Source organism: Lacerta agilis, chromosome 5 (assembly GCF_009819535.1).
Source record: "Lacerta agilis isolate rLacAgi1 chromosome 5, rLacAgi1.pri, whole genome shotgun sequence".
NCBI lineage: Eukaryota > Metazoa > Chordata > Lepidosauria > Squamata > Lacertidae > Lacerta > Lacerta agilis.
Window position 1 is genome coordinate 67683003 of NC_046316.1, and position 23934 is coordinate 67706936.

The 23934-nt window shown below is 41.5% G+C and overlaps 1 protein-coding gene across 1 annotated transcript in view; it reads left to right on the plus strand.

Moving 5' to 3' along the window:
- The window catches only part of NYAP2 (neuronal tyrosine-phosphorylated phosphoinositide-3-kinase adaptor 2), a 134991-nt gene that overhangs the window by 57609 nt on the left and 53448 nt on the right, over window positions 1-23934 (plus strand). The window contains 1 exon segment of the mRNA XM_033150273.1: window positions 15195-15496. Coding sequence (XP_033006164.1) covers window positions 15195-15496 — 302 coding nt within the window.

Below are 23934 nucleotides of genomic sequence, written 5' to 3' on the forward strand. Positions count from 1 at the left end.
TTGCAACAATAGTTGAACTTTTTTTGGGGGGAAGCAGTACTGCAGAACATGCACAGATACTTTTATTTTTTATTTTTTTTATTTTGCTTGCAGCATATGTGACAGGCAATCAATTAATGTCAGAGAAAACCCACATCAGCCACCCCTCCCCCCAACTCAGGCAAGCTATTTTGGACTATCATTTTTCCAGATGTAAGCAAGGTGTGCTCCTCATACAGTTGGAATGTCAGAAAAATCTAACATTCACGTGCAAGGCAGACATATTTAAACATATAAAAGCAAGTAAGATAAGCTTAATGATTACTCCAGGAAAAAAAATTGGGTGGGGGGAACCTACATCAATGGAGTCATGCAGTGCACAATAGGAAGAGAGAAAGAGGGAGAGAGAAGCAGACACAGATGCTGGAGCCTGTTATTAGAAATTCATACTTATATGCAGCAAATAGCATTAAGTGACAGCTCAAACTTTACTTCTATGAGTAAGAAATATATGAGATGTGACAGACATATAATAAGAAATTGTTTTAGGCATCAAAAGCAATGAATAGCAGCAAAAGAAAAAGAAAAACAAGAAAGAACCGTCTGTGCATATTTTTGTTACCTTTAATCAAAGGCAAAATATATTGCTCAGGAATTAAAGAACTGCAAAGTTCCCTTTTATTAATTGGCAGGAACGAGGAGGAGAGCAGTAGCTTTGTTTCAATGTAAGGTTCATTTCAGCTTTATGAGACCATACTTAAATCAGATCTGCATTGATCGAGATAGGCGCTAAAACTGAAGTTAGTGCAGAGATTTCCAAGTAGGTCAAAAGTGCAGGAGTGGATAAAACGCAAGCAAACTCGGAATTTGTCCCGATTTTGAATTTTGTGCAAAAGAAACCTGTCTGGCTTACCTGCCAAGGGCTCCTTCCTGTCATTGTTAGGCATGGCCAAATCTGTCCATTTCAGTTCCTCAGTTTCCCAACCTAAAGTTCAGTTCTCTACAGTTCTACATTGGTTTGATTTTTTTATATATATTAGGAACAAATCTTCATGAAAATTAATCTGGATTTTAGTGCTAGTTACTCTTAATACACACATTTTTGAAAAGTAATTTCCCCTACTATAATGCATTTTCCTACATTATTTTAACTAACACATGCATTTTTATGCACATTTTAGTATATGCAGTTTTATACACATTACTTCACTGGAGAAGTGCATTGCAAAATTCTGCAGCACATTATTGTTGGGATTTCACTATCCGATGGAAATTTCTTCTTCTTCTTCTTCTTCTTCTTCTTCTTCTTCTTCTTCTTCTTCTTCTTCTTCTTCTTCTTCCCTAGCTTTTGGTGGCTACGGATAGACTACTTTTGAACCTTAAGTCTGTTCTTGGACTGTGAATAACAGGGCCACAAATGTAGTTATTGGTGGCCCCACCAGAAGTTGTGGCTGGTCAATGTATACAATACTGAGCTAGATGAACCAATGGTCTGACTTGCCATGAAGCAGATTCTGTATTCCTGAAGGGGGGGGGGAGCACCTATGTTCTTCATGAACTGGTTGCCTTCATGCAGATTCAGTGACAGAGTTACAGTGTGGATGAAGAAGGAATTACCATTGACAAAACATTGGAACATGCATACCCTTCCAACTCAAGAAACTTATAGCCAGGGCTTTTTATCAGCTGGAATTTGCCAAAACTCAGTTCTGGCACCTCTCAGGTGGACGCACTGCTTATAGCTTACACAAATGCTATTTATCCATGCTATTTTTGTTCTCTCTCCCCCCCACCCACCCCGGCCTCTATTTTCTTGGTATGGCATGTGTGTGTGGTGAGGCCAATCTTCTTCATCCCCTAAGGCTCAGAGTCAAATGTAAATTGGGTCCTTTTCCAGCATCATTTCAGATTTAGAACACATTAATTTAGGATACTAAGAAAGGGCGTTCTTGGTGTTCTCCATTGGTGTATTTCTGACCCAAATTGAACCGAGAGGAATTTACCTACCCCTAGAGAACTGGTCCAGTCAAGAACATATTCTTCCTCCATCCTACCTTGTAGATGCTTTGGGAGATTAAAAATGCTCTGACCTTCTAAATTCCCACCGCGGAGTAACTGGACATGAAGTTCACTTTCCAGTTTCTTATCCAGCTGTCTTTGTCAGTGCTTTGAGTGACCTAAGGAGGGTTCCACGAAATATATCACTTTATGCTGGAGTCCACCTGACTACTGCGGCTGAGCTCTGGACATAAATTGATATTGACATGCAAAATGCAGCAAGAGCATGAGAATCATCTGCAACAGATCAATGTTTTGACAAGGATTGTGTGTGTGTGTGTTTAAACCAACCATGTGCATAGGTTCACATTGTTGGGACCACTTTGTATTAAATCCTGATGGTTTAAACCCTATATTTACCTACCTGGGAGTAGCCCCATGGAACTCATTGGGACTTGCTTCTGAATAGATATGTTTAGGATTGCATCACTATCATATACATGCCTTCTCATAAGTAGGTCTCACTGACGACAGTGGGGCTTACTCCCAGATAAGTGGGCATAGGTGCAGTTGAATTCAAATGTTAGATTCAGTAATTTCCAACAGATGTCACAACTTTGCTTTTCCATGTTTTGGAATGGAACTGCTTATTTCAGACACAATCCAAATCATATTCCCCCAAATTCCTTACTGATCATATGATAGCCTTATTTCATTTTTTTTAAAAAGCACCTATTTTTAATTTATTTCTTTAAATTTAGATTTTTAGTTTATTGTAACTATCCATTCAACAGCTCAATGATTTGCATCCATCAAGAAATAGGCTCTCTGCTTCTAGATTTAGGAATAAAGCATTTAAATATTCCATTGTGGCAATAACTATCATTTTGTTATGAATAAAGATGTTCTATAAAAAGAACTCTAGCCAGCCGTTCAAAGGGAAATTTGAATGCTAGTGAACAAGACCCTGCAGCCTTTTAGGCCTGGATGAAAAGCAGGCCTGAAAGCTGCCAATATTGATGTACAATATTTGACGCACTTGTTTTATCATACTGAAACCAGTCACAGAGAGAGGGAGGGAGGGAGGGAGAGAATGAAGGTGGCGAACATTAGTTGCTACGGTTTCAAAGCCTTAAGAGTGATTTCCTGGTGCTTTGCATTATGTGTAATTGTGAATATACGTACCTGTGTAATATATGACCAGCTTTCAAATGTATTGATTTTGTAGAAATGAAAAAGACTGGGTAGTGCATATGAAATATTGTGGTATGTTGGGACTGCATGTGTTGGCAGTGTTATATGATAGATTCTTAGTATCCCACTGGGTGTGAGAACAAAAGCAGTTTGTTTTCTTCTGGAGCAAAAAGAAGAGGAAGGTGAAATGAACAATTATTTTCAGCATTGCCAAGTCTATTGCTTAGCAGTCCAGAGATATTAGGAAGTGCAATCTATTTCCTGTTTCTAAACTTCAAGAGCTGGATGAGTAGATGTGATGTTAAGGCACTTACATGTAGCTGGACTCCTGCAGACTTTATTTGAGGCTTAAATTAAACTGTACACTAGGCAGATTGGTGTGTGTGTTAAACAGTGCAGCAAAATGTGCTTCCATGGTCCATAAAAGGGGGGGAGGGAGTTTCCTCTCAGGGGAAAACAATGACTATACATTTGTGTTCCATTTACCAAACAGAGAATTGGGTCCCCTGACAAAGCACACCATGTTTGGCTGCAAAGAACATCCTCTAGGCTTTCTTTGGAGTCTAAATTGTGCATGTATGAGAGGCTGCATTATGGAATCAATAACTGTGTGCCCTGGGACAACCTGTTCAGTTGAGGCTGCTCAATATTTGGCTGTAAAAGGCAGCCATCCCAGGTTCAGAGCTTCCCTTTGAAACCAGGAAAGGTGGGTGATGAGAGTTCTTGGGAGCCATTGCAGGCAGGGTTCAGATGGTCACCTGTGCAGGAAGTTTTCTATGGTGAGCTGGACTGTCTAGAAGTTCCTGAGGTATAATAGCTACTCTGCTGTTCAATAGCTTCACATGGCTAGGCAGTCAGGGTCACACAATATAAGGGAGATTCATTACAGACAGATGTCTTTTGTAGCCAGATTTTGGAGTACATGCAAGTGGTCCAAAGGTGCTAAAAAATTTTTTTACATCCAATATGCTTTGGCAGCTTGGATCAGGGCTGGCCCTACCATTAGGCAGAGGGGCAATGTTTCCAAAAACTAGCCTGTTGCTCTTAGGTCCTGTGAGGGTACTTCCCCATGGAAAATGTTAAAGTAACTGCCAGGCTGGTGTGTAACTGAGTAGTCTGTGCCAGATAATAATATGGGATTTTATAAAGCTGTCTGTGGTGGGTTTTTATGAGCCTCTGAATTTTGGCTCTGAAACCCAGTCAGGAGAACTTTGCCAATGTATGTTGTTGTTGTTACTTCTATACCGCTTTATATTTTTAAGAAAAAAATCTCAAAGCAGTTTACAGCCTACATTAAAACATCAAATAAAACAATGCAGAATAAAACATTACTGAAGAAAGGCAAATATAAAGTATGCAATCAAAGCAACTTTTAATTAACAAGAAAGTAAATTATTAGTGTAAGATTTTTTTAAAAAAAATTTTTTACAAAGGAGGTCAACTACAGAAGGCACATTTAATGCAGCAAAGTTAAAAGAATTATCTTAACATTTCAAAAAAAACACTTAAGGATGTCAAATATAAAATGTATATTTAAAACTTCATAATTAGCAAGAGAATATATTATCTTAAGCATAGAACATATCTGTTGCTGTTGCTGCCAACCCTGCCAATGGTGGTTCATGGCAGGCGTTGGCTGTGGAAGCTCAGGCTCAGTGACTTGGGTCTGCACTAAGAAACAGCCATGGTCTCTGGGCTCTTCAACAGATTTTGTAGCTGGAGTTGGTCAGGGCCCTGCTCTTCCAGACCGTATAAGAAAAGTCCTGCAAGGCAGGGAGCAGGTCTTCCAGGTCTCACAGTCAAGATGGTATCTGGTCTCTGTCTAATAAGTCTGGTTGGTAGGGCATAGTAGATAAACCAAGATAAAAAAAAACAAGTCTCCATTGAGCCAGCAGTGATGGGTAAGCAAAAGCAAGCCCCCCAAAGTCAATCAGAAAAAGAAAGGCCAAAATAATCTTGCTTCCCCGCTCACACAACTAGATGGGCAACTAGCTGTCAATTCTGAAAGAGTCTGGGCTGCCCAGGGAAGGACATGGCATAATAATAATAATAATATGTTTGTTTGTTTGTTTATACCCCACCCATCTGGCTGGGTTTCCCCAGCCACTCTGGGCAGCTTCCAACAAAATATTAAAATACAATAATCCATCAAACATTAAAATCTTCCCTAAATAGGGCTGCCTTCAGATGTCTTCTAAAAGTCTGGTAGTTGTTGTTCTCTTTAACATCTGGTGGGAGGGTGTTCCACAGGGTGGGCGCCACTACCAAGAAGGCCCTTTGCCTGGTTCCCTGTAGTTTTGCTTCTCGCAGTGAGGGAACCGCCAGAAGGCCCTCGACGCTGGATCTCAGTGTCCGGGCTGAATGATGGGGGTGGAGACGCTCCTTCAGATATACAGGACCGAGGCCGTTTAGGGCTTTAAAGGTCAGCACCAACACTTTGAATTGTGCTCAGAAACGTACTGGGAGCCAATGTAGGTCTGGCAATGCTGTGTCATTGGCTAGGTCACACGAAACCAAAGTCCATCACAATCTCAGCCCACCACCTCTGCCTTCAACTCCATTCCTTTAAGGATTGGATGAGGGGGGGAGTGTTTCTTTCTGTCACATTTCAGTAAGCACAGGAACATGATTGACAGGGTTTAATCATGGTGCAGTGCAGAAAAGTGATGCTGAGACAAAACCACCACTACCCAAACACTTATTCATAGTTGCTGAACTGAACAGTATTGTTTGTCTCTGGAACCAGAGACCTATCCCAGTGCTTGTGTTTGCCTGATGAAATATTTGGGCCAATTTACAACAGTTATATTTTACAGTAGTGGCTTATGTGCAGCTGTCAGAATGTAGGGCATCTTTATTTTCTGCTTCCTCCTTCCTTTATTAGACTTCTTCATGGACTGTGGAAATCTTGTTTGAGTGGATAAAAATAGTGCAGCTTCAATTTTTAGGCAAGTTCCGATTTACAAATCCAATTTATGCTAATCTTGAAAGCACTTTTCAGAAATAAAGAAAAGAGTCTCTCCCTCTCCCCCCCCCCACACACAAACAAACTCTATAATTTATTCTATTTATTCTTAGGGGAAGCAGAAATTTCAAAGGCACCCTACTCCTTTATCTCAGAAAATTAGACACAAGTAGGGAGGGGATGTGGTAATTAGATGGCACAAGCAGCCACAAGAGACAAAAAAAATTCTACAATGAATAAACTGGACCCAATCCACCAACAGGTTCCCTTTTCTTGTACTGCTGTCAATGGGGCTTGCGCAGGAGAACTTTCTACTGGACTGTGGCCTGCATTTTCTGAAGTGTGAATGTGTTATTTGGTGTGGAGAAAAACAACAACCTGCTGCTTATTTTCTTTCTTTTGCTAGAAAATGGTAGCGCATTAGGTAAGCAAACTTAAATGAATTTTTTAAAATGACTATTTGCAAGGAACCATCGCTTGCTTCTATAGGCATATATTTATAGGCATCTCCACTTTTAATGTTTTGGAGCTTAATTGTTTTAAACGCAGGCACGTCCAACAGGTAGATCGTGATCTACTGGTAGATCACTGGACGTCTGCAGTAGATCACTGGTACATCATTGGCTCCCCCCAAAGAAGCTGAACATCTGTGGCTCTCCCAAAAAAGCTCAACATTTTACCTCCTCCCTGAAAAAACTCAACAACTAAAAATGGGTCTTCCTCCTTCCTAAAAAAAAAAAAAAAGCTCAACAACTTCGACCTGAACCCCCAAAAAGGGAGTAGATCACTGTCAGTTTTTAACTCTCTGAGTAGATCGCAGTCTCTTGGCTTGGGAGTTGGCCACCCCTGTTTTAAAGTGAGCATGCGTCACTGCGGTGGTGCTGAAGCAAAGGGCATTCTAGGATAGACTGTCAAGAAAATCATTTCCAAGACCTGGAGAATATTAGTCCCACTATGCTCAGCCCAGATGAGAACCTCTTCTACTGCATTGTGTTTATGCCAAACAGATGATGCAAGCTGAGAAGCATGCAGGAGAGATATATAAATATGATACATTTTAGAAGACAAGCCAAGAGCAGATAGGGCAAAGATCTGTGAGTTTTACCCAGTGTTCATAATATTCACTAAAATTAATGAACACAACTTAAACCCATTAATTTCCATAGTTCCACCATAAGAAGTTGAACTGTCCAGTTATTCATACTCTCCATTTCCTATTCTTTTACCAGTTACTGATCCATAAGAGGACCTCTCCTCTTATCCCAGAACTGCTAAACTTACTTGGGGAATCTCTGTTGAGGACCTATCATTAAAAAACAAACAAACCCTCAAGTACAGAATGTCTGCTGGCTTATTGACATGTTTATTTACTCTCTCAAAGAATTCTTAATGTATGTCTGCAGAATCTGTGCTGATTCTTCTTGAGCAAGACATCTTTTTATATGCTGGATAACTTGATCTCTTTAATAGTCTCCATTGTGAATTGAGCATGGAACAGTAAAATTTTAACCATCAGGATATAAGATTGCCAGCATAAACTTTAGGAAGAAGCTCCTAAAGAGTGCCATAACCCAGTGAGAAAGTAGCAACTTCTTTCAGGGATGGTTTGATAACAGGTTGAATTTGAGAAGCATTTGTTGGCAATAGTCCAGCAATAGAATGTGATGGAGCACTGATGAACTAGACAAGATTGTTTCCTTTGAACTATTTTATTTTTAAGTGCTTATTTATTTCTCAAACTACAACAAATAACAATATAACTGTGTGTTCAGTGCAATCTTATCATTTGTCCAAATACAATATGAGTTACGGTTGAAACCTGCCAATGTTTACTTGAGTCCCAAAACAAACATGCAGAGGCTTACCTCAGCTCTCACTCTGTCTCCAAAGTTGAACATATGATTTTTATGATTAAACATCTTCTGGTGGCCTAATTCTTTGTGTTTATGTGGGCTCAGTTCACATCTGTTTTAACAACCCAGCTTTCACCATAGTTATAAAGAGCTAATCATAGCTGAGACATCTTGCATAGTTGCAACTAGGGGTGCCAACTTGCCCCCCCCCCATTGAGGGGGCATGGCCATGTGACATGTCATGTGGGATGTGCAGAGGGCAATCTCCAGGCTTGCTCAACCCTGCTGCTGCCTGGCTCCTGGGTAGAGGCTGGGATGAGCTTGGGCAATCTTTGCTTCACTTGATGCAGCCACAGCCCGGCTCCTAGGCTGCTGGGCTGCTGCTGGAACGAGTGAAGCAAAGATCTCCCGTGTTTGTCCCAGCCATTGCCTGGCCCCTGGGCTGTTGGGCAGAGGCTGGGGTGCGCGTGGCAGAGGAAGGGGGTGGGGTGCGGTCCTCCCCGGGTGTCATCACTGAAGGGGGTGGCAAAATGAGTTGTGTTTTTTTTAAGAGCTCACAAAACTTTTTAGGAGTGACATGGTGGCTTAGGTTCCTGCAGGTTCAGCACTGCCTGAAATGGCAGCGTAAGACTTGCGTCTGCCTACTGCCTCTGCCATCTGACAGCTGAGGGGAGGCGGCAGAGAGGCTCCAAGCATCAGAGAGGCTCGACCCACCCCCATGGGCAGCTTGCCCCACTCCTGGCTGCAGGATATGCCCCCCCAGCAGGCACCCGAGGGGTGGTAGTGGTGGTGGTGTGGCCGCCTAAATATTGGGGTGTGCTGCCCCCTGCCCAAAAATATTGGGCAATCTGAAGCCCCTTCCATCCTCTACAACCAGCACCGGTGGTTACAACATCTTACAATAAAGGTTGTTAACAATACAGTATAGAAAATTTGAAGGCAGTAACTTTCTGCCTCCGAATGGGTGAGTGGCTCCCAATGTCAATTCACAATTGAGCCATTGAGGATGAAATATGGCTGCAATTCGCTGAGACATTTTGTTAAAAAAAAATTACATCCTGAAATTATATTGCATCAATCTTTGTAGTAGATTTTTAACATGGTGAATACCCCAGCTTGAGTTACGTTCACAACTCGCCAAGACCCAATTCATCCATTTTTCTAACTTTTTTGAACATAAAATGAACCACAACACACTCCTGCATGCATTATTCAACCAGTGTATTAGCACATCTGTGCAGGAACTGGAGCGACTTGCAGGAGTCATTCCATGCCTTTAAAAGATCTTGTTAAAAACCAGTCAAAAATTGTGCAGCTCTACTTTGAAGTGTAAAGCAACTTGAAGGATCAAGAAGCATGTAAGTATGAATGAATTAGTTCCTGAGCAACAATGAAATATGCTTCTGCACATGATGGATCATGAATCAAAATATCCAGAAGGTTTCCACTAGCTAGATAGGTGTCCCTAATGAAATGTATGTGGCACTTAAATATCAGGCTTGGGTTCACAGAAGGTGAAAATAAATTTTAGACAAAAGGACATGAAACACAGAATGCTGGTGAAGCCTGAGAAAAGAAACCATCATATTATAGACCTGAATTAATAAGAAAAAGCCCCAGGGCAATGTAGAAGGTAGTAACTGGTGGTCAGTTTAGAAAACAAATTGGGTCTATAACATTCTGGTTTCAAGGTACTATCATATCCTGCATCAGTTCTTTAACATTTAAAGAAATGAAATTTCCAAGACATCTTGGAATTTCAAAGGGTGAAAATTGCATAATCATATCACATTCGGTTTACAGCTGCCTAATGAGGTTTCTGTCAAAATTTAGCAATGCCATAATACAGAAAAAGGGAGAATAAAATAATGAAACATTTGGGCTCAAAGAAGAGAAAAGGGAAAATGCACAAACTACCCTCCTCAATTGCAAACAGTATTTAGATATATTGTTAAGTGGTGTGGTGGTGTGTGTGTTTTGTTGTTGTTGTTTAGTCGTTTAATTGTGTCCGACTCTTCGTGACCCCATGGACCAGAGTACGCCAGGCACTCCTGTCTTCCACTGCCTCCCGCAGTTTGGTCAGACTCATGTTGGTAGCTTCGAGAACAATGTCCAACCATCTCGTCCTCTGTCGTCCCCTTCTCCTTGTGCCCTCCATCTTTCCCAACATCAGGGTCTTTTCCAGAGAGTCTTCTCTTCTCATGAGGTATTGGAGCCTCAGCTTCAGGATCTGTCCTTCCAGTGAGCACTCAGGTCTGATTTCCTTCAGAATGGATATGTCTGATCTTCTTGCAGTCCATGGGACACTCAAGAATCTCCTCCTGCACAATAATTCAAAAGCATCAATTCTTCAGCAATCAGCCTTCTTAATGGTCCAGCTCTCACTTCCATACATCACTACTGGGAAAACCATAGCTTTAACTATACGGATGTTAGTCTGGGTATTATGGTGTGTGACAGAATATGGCATTGAGCTGATTGGCATTTTGATTTAGCCTCCCCCCCCCCCACACACACTCCGCTTAAACTGGGCTTTGTCCTGCTAACGTACCTGTCACTTTCCCCCTGCAAAAAAAGTAACTGACAGGTAGTGTATAAATGAAAGGCAACATAACACTAAAACAGATTAAAAACTGAAAATACATTCATATTTAAATATAAAAAGCATATTTAGGAAAGGCACTAAAGAAGGCTATGAATATCAAAACCCTCCAAATAACGGCCAAAGGCTTGGCAGAAAAGAAAAAAAATTGTCTGGCAAATGGAATAGTGATGGCATCGGTCGTGCCTTCCTGTCCCATAACCAGGGAGCCACCACTGAAAAGTCCCATTCTTGTGTTGTCCCACTCTGCACCTCCCTCGGAAGGGTCACACTGAGAAGAACCTCAGGTGGTGAACATAGGATCCAGGTTGGTTCATGTGGAAAGTGACAACCATGAGATATGTCGGTCCTAAGCCGCTTAAGGCTTCGTAGATCAGATGTGGAAAGTTCCTTGTTGCTAGGGTGACCACTCTCAGCTATATGGTTCTGATATCGGGGCCAGCCAAAACCAATAGACCACCAGGGGTTCCCAGATGGTGTTGGACTACAACTTCCAGCCAGCTGTCAATGGTCATGGATGCCGGGAATTGTAGAATAAGAGTTTGGATCTGATATCCCACTTCATCACTACCCTAAGGAGTCTCAAAGCAGCTAACAATCTCCATTCCCTTCCTCCCCCACAACAAACACTCTGTGAGGTGAGTGAGGCTGAGAGACCATCTGGGGATCCATGGTTGGATAACTTTGCAGCATTGGTAGTTCAATCCAATAAGTTATCTAGGATGGCTGAATTCCAGCAGCGCCAAACAAAGGTTGGAATCCAGTGTTAGTCATATGCAGAGTTTACTCAACTTAAGCACATCAGTTTCACTAGGTCTACTCTGATTATTACTAATGTTGAATATCACCCTAATTCAGGGGTCAGCAAACTTTTTCAGCAGGGGGCTGGTCCACTGTCCCTCAGACCTTGTGGGGGGCAGGACTATATATTTTTTGGGGGGTGGGATGAACGAATTCCTATGCCCCACAAATAACCCAGAGATGCATTTTAAATAAAAGTACACATTCTACTCATGTAAAAACAGCAGGCAGGCCCCACAAATAACCCAGAGATACATTTTAAATAAAAGGACACATTCTACTCTGGGGTAAATGGTCTGAAAACTGTCCTGTTACTTTTCTTTCCTGACAAATGTTTTTTCCCTACCTCCTCTTTTTAAAGTAACCTTTCCCATGCTGTACTTCACCCAATCGTTTTTACTTGTCATAAAAGCAGTTTGAGCCTGACCAAGCCCAAATGTAAAGCTCTCGGGGGAATAATCCAAATATGCATTTCCATATATATTAATAAGCCGCGCCACATTTTTTCCCCCGGCAACTCGTATAATATAATTTCGAAACGAGCTCGAGCTTATCATCTGAGCAGTAAGAGCACAGTCTCCTTTCTGTCAAAAGTAATGGAATGAGATCATCTACGCAATCATTTCTACTAGCTGTCTTCATTTTCCTTTACAGGAAAGTGCCACATAAATCTCACTCTCCTCCTCTTGCTAGAAAGCAGGCTCCGGCCAGTCAGTACTGCTATTTACAGTCGGGAAGATCAGATGAACTCTTTACATCACTGGGCAAGGCAAAACGAAGGCTGTGACAAAAAACAAAAACAAAGCACAGGGAACTTTGGGGGACTCATGTTTGACTTTTGGTGATAATCTGAAGGTAATAGTGTGGGATTTACTAGATGCCAGATAAAAATAGAAGCAGTGAAAATTTAGTGAGTTGCAATATTTTTCTCTATATATAAAAAAATCTCCAAATACATTTTAAATAAACCTGAGATTTTGATTATTCCTGTGGCTGTAATTTTTTATTTAAAAAGTTTTAAATATTGAATTGTTTTAACCTGCCCTGGGACCTGCAGGTAATAAATTAAATAGTAGTAGTAGTAGTAGTAGTAGTAGTTACAGGTGGGTAGCCGTGTTGGTCTGCCATAGTCGAAACAAAATAGAAAATTCTTTCCAGTAGCACCTTAGAGACCAACTGAGTTTGTTCTTGGTATGAGCTTTCATGTGCATGCACACTTCTTCAGATACACTGAAACAGAAGTCACCAGATCCTTAAATATAGTGAGGGAGTGGGGAGGGGTATTACTCAGAAGGGTGGTGGGAATGGGTGATCAGCTGATAGGTGTGGAAAACCTGTTGACGACTCCGTGTTGACGACTTTCAGTGTATCTGAAGAAGTGTGCATGCACACGAAAGCTCATACCAAGAACAAACTCAGTTGGTCTCTAAGGTGCTACTGGAAAGAATTTTCAATAATAATAATAATACTTTTATTTTTTTCACTGGCCTACATCAATCCACCAAACCAATGTTCCATATGCAGAGAGCAGATGCAACTGTGCAGAATGTAGACATTCAAAATCAGTTTTATGTCCCTTAATAGCAACATTCTCAAAACACCTGAGTTTCAAATAGATTAGCTGAAATCCTACAGAGTAGAACATCATCCGATGTATAACACCCTCTATATATTTCAATGGCAATCCTGTTTTTTAAAAAAATGTGACATAAATAGCTTTTTTTTGCAATATAAAAGTTTGGGATCACACTTTATTTGCAGAACAATTTTTATAAAGATTAACTGAGGCATAATTAATCTTCAAATTAGTCATAGATTATTATTTTATTTAAAGTTTCAGACTGTAAAGGAGCATTTAATGAATGCTGCTTTTGATCTTTTTGGGATTGACATACCTGGGGAAGTGACACCAACTATGATCTAGAAATGGTTTGGTTTAATAAACATGTACTGTTTTGTGTATTTGGACACTACTGCTCACCAGTTATGGCAGTTTGTCATACTCGAGAGAACTAGATCTGTTTTAATTCATTAACTAAGGCTGCATGCACACAGTATTTTATTTTCAAATCGATGGAGGCTGAGTACTTGTACATACAGTCAAGATCTAATGCATATTTTGCTCGCCCCTGAAAAGCACTTCTTGAGAAACTGGTATCATTCTGAAAGTAAAAGCTCATTGCAGATTGATTCTGCATTACACCACAATGTCCATTTGAAAACAGATTTAAGCAGTCCCAGCACTTTCCTGATAATGTTGTGGACGGGCATATAGCAAGGTCACAATCACCACTTCCTTCTTCATTTGTCTGGGTCATGTTTAGGGAGGGAAAGGCAGGATAACCTCATCAGAAAGTGTGGGATCCAAACAGGGCTGTCTTAAGCATATGCGGTGCCGGGGTGCAATGATCCGCCCGGCATGCCCCCCCTCCGGTTGCCCAGTCCCAAGCGCGCAGGACGGCAGAGCCGGCCGGCTGCCTCAGCGTGTCGCTGGCTCGGTCGCCCCTGAACTTGTGGCACAGAGCTGCCTGCAGCAGAGGAGCCCATCGCGGTGCTCTGACCAATGGGTGGGCTCTTCCCTGGCCTCAACTCTCGGGCCCCGGACTCTTGGCCCAGCACCCCTAGCGCCCATGGGTAAGACAGCCCTGGATCCAAATGCATCTAGAATCAGTCTAGAATTGAGTGGTTCTCAAATGGTGTAGCACACACTGGTGTGGCAGGAGACATTGGCAAGTGTGGCAGCAAAATTAAAGCACAATCAATATTATATTTTGCGAATGAGTCATGTTCTTATGTAGCTGCACTGTTTTATGATTTCTGAATGTCCATAATCGTATCATCAATTAGTGGGGTTCTACGTTATAAACCCAGTACTGTTCGGAGTTTTGTTTTGTTTTTCCTATTTTCTTTCCAATGTATTTCTTATCAATAAAACAAATTGGTGTGGTGAGAGTAATTTTTTATTGTGAGTAATGCTGGAAAATCTATTTCATGGGTGTTTAGGCTGGGTGGGTGCATGGGCGGAGTGGCAATAGCAAAACAAATCTGAATCTATGCCATGTGTATGAACTTTGTATTTTAACTAAAGTATAACTAGTTGCAGTGTGTATGTGTGTGTGTGTGTGTGTGTGTGTGTGTGTTATAGGGTTGTATTCATAGAATCATAGAATCATAGAGTTGGAAGAGACCACAAGGGCCATCCAGTCCAACCCCCTGCCAAGCAGGAAACACCATCAAAGCATTCCTGGCTGTCAAGCCTCTGCTTAAAGACCTCCAAAGAAGGCGACTCCACCACACTCCTTGGCAGCAAATTCCGCTGTCGAGCAGCTCTCACTGTCAGGAAGTTCTTCCTAATGTTTAGGTAGAATCTTCTTTCTTGTAGTTTGAAACCATTGCTCCGTGTCCGCTTCTCTGGAGCAGCAGAAAACAACCTTTCTCCCTCCTCTATATGACATCCTTTTATATATTTGAACATGGCTATCATATCACCCCTTAACCTTCTCTTCTCCAGGCTAAACATACCCAGCTCCCTAAGCCGTTCCTCATAAGGCATCGTTTCCAGGCCTTTGACCATTTTGGTTGCCCTCCTCTGGACACGTTTCAGCTTGTCAGTATTCAAATAAGTTCAAAGCATTTTCTGTAATTAAGGGGTAGATTGCTTAACAGGAGTATTATTATTATTATTATTATTATTATTATTATTATTATTATTATTATTATTATTATTATTATTATTTTGTTAGGCATCCAAATGGCTTTATCAGCTTCATATATATGCATGTGTGTTTTACTTTCCTTACAGCTTAGGTGGTGAAGTGGTGAGAGGAAATGAAGGAAGCTACACTGGCAAGCATTTCCGTATGGGATTTATGACAATGCCCGCCCCTCAGGACAGACTGCCTCATCCTTGTTCGAGTGGCTTTTCCGTGAGATCCCAGTCGCTTCATTCTGTTGGAGGTACCGATGATGAAAGCAGTAGCTGCTCCCGCAAACAACCCCCACCAAAACCGAAACGAGATCCCAATACCAAACTAAGCACATCCTCTGAAACTGTAAATGCTGGAACAACAAGTAAGGGTGGAAAGCTACCAGACCGAACTGAAGGTAAATGCTTAGCTTCTGTTTACTTTTGGAGGTACTATTAAATATTCACTTGTTAATAGTGTATTCCTCAAACTTCGAGGAGGTTCTGCACTTGGGTATTCTTCAGTTTCCGTCACCAAAATGCACGTGTTTGTATTCCTCATCCATTCCCAGCCAAAGCTAAATTCTCCTGTTATAACTGAACATTAAAGTTTAAATTTCTGAATGTAAAGCAAGTTTCTAAATGCAAATCTGAGTTTGCACTTAGTTCGGTACTCATTGCCTTTATTGACAGTGATTAAGAACTATCCTAAAATAAACACAGAATAAATAAATTGAAATATTACTTCCATTTTCTAATTGTGTAAATGGCTTATGCTTGCATCGTTTTGCTAACACCAAACTCTGTTCCAAATGGCCTCCGGGGTATCTTTATAGGAGATGTGCTGTAAATAGTAAGACTGGAAACTCTAAAATATTGTATAAATACCCAGTATACCTGAAGGAGCATCTCCACCCCCATCGTTTAGCCCGGACACTGAGGTCCAGCTCCGAGGGCCTTCTGGCAGTTCCTTCCCTGCAAGAAGTGAAGCTACAGGGAACCAGGCAGAACGCCCTCCCATCAGATGTGAAGGAAATAAACAACTGTCTGAGTTTTAGAAGACATCTGAAGGCAGCCCTGTTTAGGGAAGTTTTTAATGTTTGATATTTTATTGTGTTTTTAATATTTTGTTGGGAGCCGCCCAGTGTAGCTGGGGAAACCCAGCCAGATGAGCAGGGTATTATTATTATTATTATTATTATTATTATTATTATTATTTAGCAGAGCAGGCTCCACTCATTGGCTGCCCATGATTCAGCAGTTTAACTTTTGTTTTGGTGGACTATCCTGCCTTGCAATGCAGCAGGCCAGGAAATTTAGAAGTGTGGCCGCTGGGACGTGACTCCTCGCACCTTGTGAATGGAGGGCTGTCTGTGAGGGATCACTACCGCCGCCCAGCAAGAGCAGGGTATGGTGCTATTATGGACTAAGGTATGGAGACCCCAGGTTCAAAAATCCCTCATCACCATATAGCTTTACTGGGTCACTTTGGGCCCATCACTATCTGTCCACCTTGCCTACCACAGAGGGCTGTTAGGATAAAATGTGAAGGGCTACTTGGAGGTAGTGCAAGGTGATATAGGAAAAGATAAGGACCATTTACATTCAAAACAGTAGAAAAAATATGAATTGTGCTTACTGGATTCTGATTCCAATAGATGCCGTTGTGTCTTTCACTTGGAACAGATACAGACCCATGTAGGCTTTTAACAATACTTCCACATGTACACTATTTTTGTAATGGCACAATTGGCCAGTCACATTTCCTGCTATGTGCAGCTCATCAACATGGATGGGATTTGAACAAGAGCACAACTCTCGATCAACTCTTGTTTTGTTTCAATGGGGCTTAGGCTGAACATTTTCTTGGCAATTTTTACTCTTTGTGCAATCTCAAGTGAGCTCCCTGCGTGGAAAAGGTACCTCTTGCTGCTCTATAATTCTCTCTCAGACAAAAGTGTTTCTCCTGCACTATAATCTCTCAAAGTGGTTGACTTATTGAGGGCATTTACCTTTTAGGAGAGGCAATTACTATACCAGTAATTGCTGCCCCCCCCACCAAAGCAACACCATTTTCTATCAAATCACTGCTACAAACCCATCCAGGATGCCAAACACCCATAGTGCACTCTTGCCACAGCAGAGAAATATGAGTTAGATCAGGAAAGAGTTGGAGCTGTCAGGTTTTTCTTTTGGGGTGTGTGCATTCCCATCCTGCTTATGACCAACTACCGGTAGTGTTTGAAGGACTTAAGATTTAGTAGAACCCAGTATTCTTCTTGCTTATCAGCAGTTCATTTCCTAGCAATAGGCATAGTGGAAGCTGGGTTGTGCCAGATTTTCATTCAGCTATGTGACGTCATCACAAATGCAAACTAGAATAAGGACAATACTCTGAACTGGCTAATATTTTCACCTTGTTTAACAGCTGCCATTCATATCTTTATAATAGAAACAGGTTACTGCAGACAGACCATTTTTTTGGTCCTGAGCATTTTTGTAAAGTTTCCACTTCATTATACAGTGGTACCTCTGGTTACGTACTTAATTTGTTCCGGAGGTCCGTTCTTAACCTGAAACCGTTCTTAATCTAAAGCACCACTTTAGCTAATGGCATAGCTGTCAAGTTTCGGATTTGAAAATAAGGGATCAGCAGCCTCACCTATCCGCGGGACAGTCACATGGCAGTGGTGGGCGGAGCCAGAAGCAAAAGTGGGCGGCACTGGTGTGAACGCGCGCAGTAGGCTTACTGTATTTTGGAAACGCTGCCCATGGGCTACGACACCTGTAAGCACGGGAAATGGCTCCCGCTTGCTTTGAAGCTGCAAGGAGGCGAGGTCTTCCCAGTCCCTGGCCAGCAGGGGGTGGGAGAGGAGCTGCTTCCTTTGAAAAAACGGGAAATTAAAGGGATATAAAAAATAAGGGATAGCAGCGGGAAACTGCTTGAAATAAGGGAGATTCCCGGGGAAAACAGGATACTTGACAGCACTGGCTAATGGGGCCTCCCGCTGCCACAACGCCACCACTGCCCAATTTCTATTCTCATCCTGAAGCAAAGTTCTTAACCCGAAGTACTATTTCTGGGTTAGCGGAGTCTATAACCTGAAGCGTCTGTAATCTGAAGCATCTGTAAACCGAGGTACCTCTGTACCTGCTGTTGATCATTTTAAAAATAATTTCAGTTGTTTTCTGAGGTGCCAGAATAAGTAACCGATTAAACAAATGCCTTACATTTATTTGTGCTGCTAACTATGAACATTGTGGAATTTAGTGTGTTTTGATCTACATATCAATAGCAAATTGAATACTAGATCCTGGAGTCATTATTGAAGAAACAACTTCAGGCATGTTAGAGGTTTCATTCAGGATTTCAATAGCACACATTGCAATCACAGAGATGGTACTTTCTGCTACATAATCATTGTCTTTTACCATTTTGTATTTTGATTTCCGTAAAAGCCAACATTTAACGCAAACACTTCATACTGCATTAACTGAAGCTGTACAGGAATTATATCCTTTGAGACCCATATACACATTAACATTCAAGGAAATTGCAAACACTGCAAAGCATTGTCTGTTGGGTGTTAAAATATATGACACGTACTTAGCAGCTTGGGAATTATGTTGTGCTGAGAAACTGATTGCAAGCACTCGTAGTCAAGATACTCTGGCTAACCTGTCTGTGGATTGTGTGCTTAATTGTGCTGATAAGGGGATAAAAACTCACTTTAAACATCCTCTGCTCTGTGTGTAATATTTGCTCATTTATGCAGATTGGTATATATATGTGGGTTCTGGACCACCCTATTCACTCATTAATTCCCAATGGGTGCTCTCCCTCCCTCCCTCCCTCCAAATTATTATTTTCTTCACTTATTATTATTTCCGGAAATTCCTTCTACGTTCTTGTCCACTATTCTCCAAATATTTATTTTCATCCAGTTGTGGACATGCAGGGAATGTTTGGCAGATATTTGCTGTTTGACATCAAAATGACATCCAAAGCTATTTGACCTTTGCCTCAATCAACTCTGCAGTGGCAAACCGGTATTTGTGGAGCTTAAGGGAGTTAGTTGGGTTCATACAAAAGCTGTGATGGGTGAGAAGGATAACACTAGTGTCTCCAAATGTGGGATGCAGTGCCTCTATGTCACTACCATTCAAGCTTCCTAACCAGGGTGTAGTACAACCAGGGATGCTCTCCTTTAAATACTGTGGGTAAAATGCTCAGAATGGAGAGTGCAGCTCAGTGCAAAACTTCTAAGTGTGCTCAGGTTGGGGAATACAGTACTTGACTAATCAGTATAATAAACTGCAGAGAAGTCTGTCAGCTACGCAATTGCTGTGGGAAAATGCTTCCAGAACGATACAATAAAAAGATGTATCTGAAGAAGTGTGCATGCACACGAAAGCTCATACCAAGAACAAACCCAGTTGGTCTCTAAGGTGCTACTGGAAAGAATTTTCTATTTTGTTTCGACTATGGCTGACCAACACGGCTACCCACCTCTAACTGGAACATTAAAAAGAGAACACTTCCTCAAAATTATTCAGGTTTTCCTTTCCTTTCTGTGATCTGGCCATATTCACAAGGGGGGGGGGTTCAATGGGCTTTTGCAATTCTGGTGTCTTTAGCTGAGGTAGGAAAATGTACACTGCTGCTAGGGTGTCTTTTTAATTTGAAAATGGGTCTCCTCTGCTTGTTCACAAGTGCTGCAGCACAGTCTAAAGAGGCATTATTGGTGCCACTCTTGGAAAACCCCTTATACAGTCATACCTTGGTTTTCAAACAGCTTAGTTATCGAAGGTTTTGGCTCCCGAACGCCGCAAACCCAGAAGGGACTGTTCCAGTTTGCGAACTATTTTTAGAAGCTGAACATCCGATTGGGCTTCCGTGGCTTCTGTTTGGAAGCTCCTGCAGCCAAACAAAAGCCGTGCTTTGGTTTGCAAATGTTTTGGAAGTCAAACGGACTTCCGGAATGGATTCTGTTCGAATTCCAAGGTACGACTGTATCATGTAATATCTGCTGTTCAGCCAAAGCCCCGTCTGCTCCGCTGCTGTATAAGAACAAATAGCAATACAGCATAATTTTGAAATATACCCCCCAGGAGCCATACCATGGACTCCTCAACTGCGGCAGTGGCATAATGCTGATGACTCCTTAGTGTGGCATTGTGGTTAGAATGCTGGACTAGGACCTGGGAGGTAACGGTTCAAATCCCCGCTCAGCCACGAAGCTGACTGGGTGACCTTGGGCCAGTCACTAACACCAACCTACCTCACAGGGTTGTTTTCTACATAAAACAGAAGTTGAAGAATTGTGCATGCCGCCTTGAGCTCCTTGGAGAAAATTAGAATATAAAGCAACCACCACAGCAATATCATATTGGGCAAACAGACAAGTTTTCACCAAAACATCAATGATATGAAAACAGTTCTGGAGCTGAATGCTCCCATGTTCCAGCTCCACTACCTCACCTTAGGATAGTGGCATAATCTCCCATAGGATCCTGCTTTCTCCATGCAAATGTTCTTCACACAATGAGGGGAAAACAAACCTGCCAATTAACGGGTTAACTCAGTTTCTCATTTTTACAATCTTAAATTCAGTTCTCCACGTTTCTGCAGCAATTTGTGCTTTTTTATCCTTATAAAAATTATTCAGCATTTTACTGCAAACTTCTCTTAATAAACACATGCAGTTTTGTCAAAAAATGCACAGTTTTGCAGACAACTTTCCTTAATACAATGCATTCTGTACATTATTGTCACTGACTTAGGCATTTGTATGCACACTTTGCCTTAATCTGTGCATCATTGTACACTTTGCTCAGCTGGAGAACTGCATTGCAAAATTCAGAAAAGTGTGGTGTGTTTTTTTCAAAGGATGATCATGTTTTCATTCACAGATATATTTTTTTAAAAAAATGTGGATTTGGCAGGTTCACCTTTAAATGCAAATTGAATTGAGTTTCTTCTCCATCCCTGCATGCAATCAAGACAAACTTCAGTGAAGGCCCTCAGCCCTCAGGCCTGAAATGATCAAATGTGAACTAAAATGTGCTTTGCTGGTTACCCTTCAACAAAATTGCATGTCCTGTTAATGTTTTTCTTTTCTTTTCCAAACTGCATAAGGTGGTGATGAGATAACACATGGATAAACAAATTAGGGAGATAACAGCAGGAGGACTTTTTATATTAAAAAATGGCTATCATGAGAATATTGGTACTCTGTCCCTGCAGGAAAAATCCTGTTTTTCACAAGTAATCTTTAACAGCTTGCTAATTTTCAGTTTGAAATCCTGTCACTTGATTGGTAACGGTGAGAGTACATAGTGATATCAGTTTAATTACAGCTGATCTGTGGATGCACAGATTAATCTCCAGGGAGACTGCAAATACATATTGCTTTGCTCTTAATACTTTTTTTTCTGATTCATTGGATACTTTCTCACATAATGTCACTGCAGATTTGCTTATGGGGTAATTCTTTGCAGAGTTTAAACTTCGCACAGTTCTCTTTGGTCAAAGCAACAGCACCTGCCATTTTTGAGCTTGCTCGTATAGCAGATGTATTCCCATGGTAAGGAGGCCAGCACAGAGCAGGGATGCCAGCTTGGAAGGCCAATTGTGGGGGCCAACGTTGTGCATATGATGTCCTGATGCCACATGTGTAACACCCGACACCACACACATGACATCAGGACATCGGGAGGAGATGGGACAGAACCAAACATGGCGGCCGTGGGACTGCAATGGCTGGCTCCTCCTTCACCACCTCCACCACCAAGGAGGAGGAGGAGAGGAGGAGGAAAAGCCAGCTGTTAGGGCCAGGCTGTGGTCAACTCCACGTTTTGCCTCCATGCTTATTGGGGGAGGTAGCCCCTGCTAGCCCAGAGGAAACTGAGGAGTATCAGAATCCCCAAATCTGTTGGAGAACTGACTTGGGGATTCAGATCAAAATTAGCCCTGTGATTATAAGCACTTCTGCTTTGCAGATCTACTCTTTCCGCATTTTGACCCTGCATGGCTGGTGCTACCAGAGTGAAAAAAGCTGCCTCAGGTGGTAGATGCTGGGGGACAGGAAGTGGTAGTGAAGTGTAGGAGGTCTGCCCCAAGATTCAATTGCCAGCGCAGCTGACTTCCCTGTGTGGAACTGAAAGGGGGTACCCTCTTTATCACAGACAGCAAAGAGCCTGGAGCCAGCTTTGTGCCTACCCAATTTCAGTAGGCTTCATCTATTGTCCTGTTTCCAAAATAGCTTTTTGGGTTTACCAAGAAACACAAACAATTCCCATCAATTATTGGTCATAGAAGGAAATGAAGTATTTAACTGTAAATAATGTTAATCTTTTTTCCCCAGTTACAAATCATATTTTGTGAAAACATTTTGATCAGAAAGTACTGATATTTTCTCTCTCTCTGAAATAAACTCTCAAAGAAATCTGAAACCCAACTACTAAGCTCTTTACAGTTTCCCTACATATGGGTTCCCCCTCACCAAAAAGAAAGAAACCTCTGGGTTTTTAAAGAAAGGCGTAAAACAAATTCTTTCCAAACCATTTGGTTGAAAACAAAACTTGTAGACGCAGTGTCCTTTTTGATGAATTTTTATTATTTTCTTGTGGTGGTTCAAGGTTGTTCAGTTACACAGTCCTGATGAAAAATATGGTGCTAAAGTGTAAAGTCCAGAGGCAAAGGACCCTAAGTGGAGAGAGTAATCAGTCATTTTGTAATTTGCCAAGAACACTCTGTGGATGGATACTTCATTGTGGGAAAGGTTAACTAATTCAGTTTGGTGTAAGCAGAGAGGCAGAGAGCTGGGCCGGATCTAGACACATCAAAGAAGCATTTCAGTTTAAAGCGTTGTAAATTTAAACAGGGAAAACAGGTAGAGAAAAACAGGACTCCACGTCGCCATCTGATAGCACAATGTTATAATGCATATACTATGCATATAAATTGCTTTTTATTTACCAGTCTAGTTGAGTCCCTGGTTTCATGCAGAAGATGAGGCAGTCTGGAGCTCTCAGATATTTGTTGTTGCTGTTGTTGAATCGTTTAGTCGTGTCTGACTCTTTGTGACCTCATGGACCACAGCACACCAGGCACTCCTGTCTTGCACTGTCTCCCACAGTTTGGTTAGACTCATGTTGGTAGCTTCAAGAACACTGTCCAACCACCTCGTCCTCTGTCGTCCCCTTCTCCTTGTGCCCTCAATCTTTCCCAACATCAGGGTCTTTTCCAGGGAGTCTTCTCATGAGGTAGTCAAAGTATTGGAGCTTCAGCTTCAGGATCTGTCCTTCCAGTGAGCACTCAGGGCTGATTTCCTTCAGAATGGATAGGTTTGATCTTCTAGTGTTTACCCTTTGTGCTTTTGTTCCCCTTTATTTCACATTCCTTGTGAAATCTGCAGGACAAGTTAGTCATGACTAAGTTAAGTTCCATTGGTTCAAGCAGACTAAGTCTGGCTCCATCCAATATATCATCATTCAAGACTGGTAGACCTCTTCATCCATGTTGTATACAGAGCTAAAACTACTTCTGAAACAATCCTCAAAATCATAGAAACAACCCCAATTTTAGTTTTAAAATAAAGCCCTTTTCAAAAAAAAATTGGGGGGTGGGAAACCTTGACATTTGTGGCTTTGATTTCGTACTGTGGTATTTATCAGCTGATTTATAATTCCTGCAATTCTATTCACAAGGGGTCAACTTCACTGAGCACTGTGGGGTTGAGTTTCAAACCAACATCCACGGAATTGTGCTGTTAATCAGTCTTCAGCATTTATCATGGTAGTTAGGCTATGTTTTTAAATTGCAGGGATATACCACTGATACATCTCTAACCAT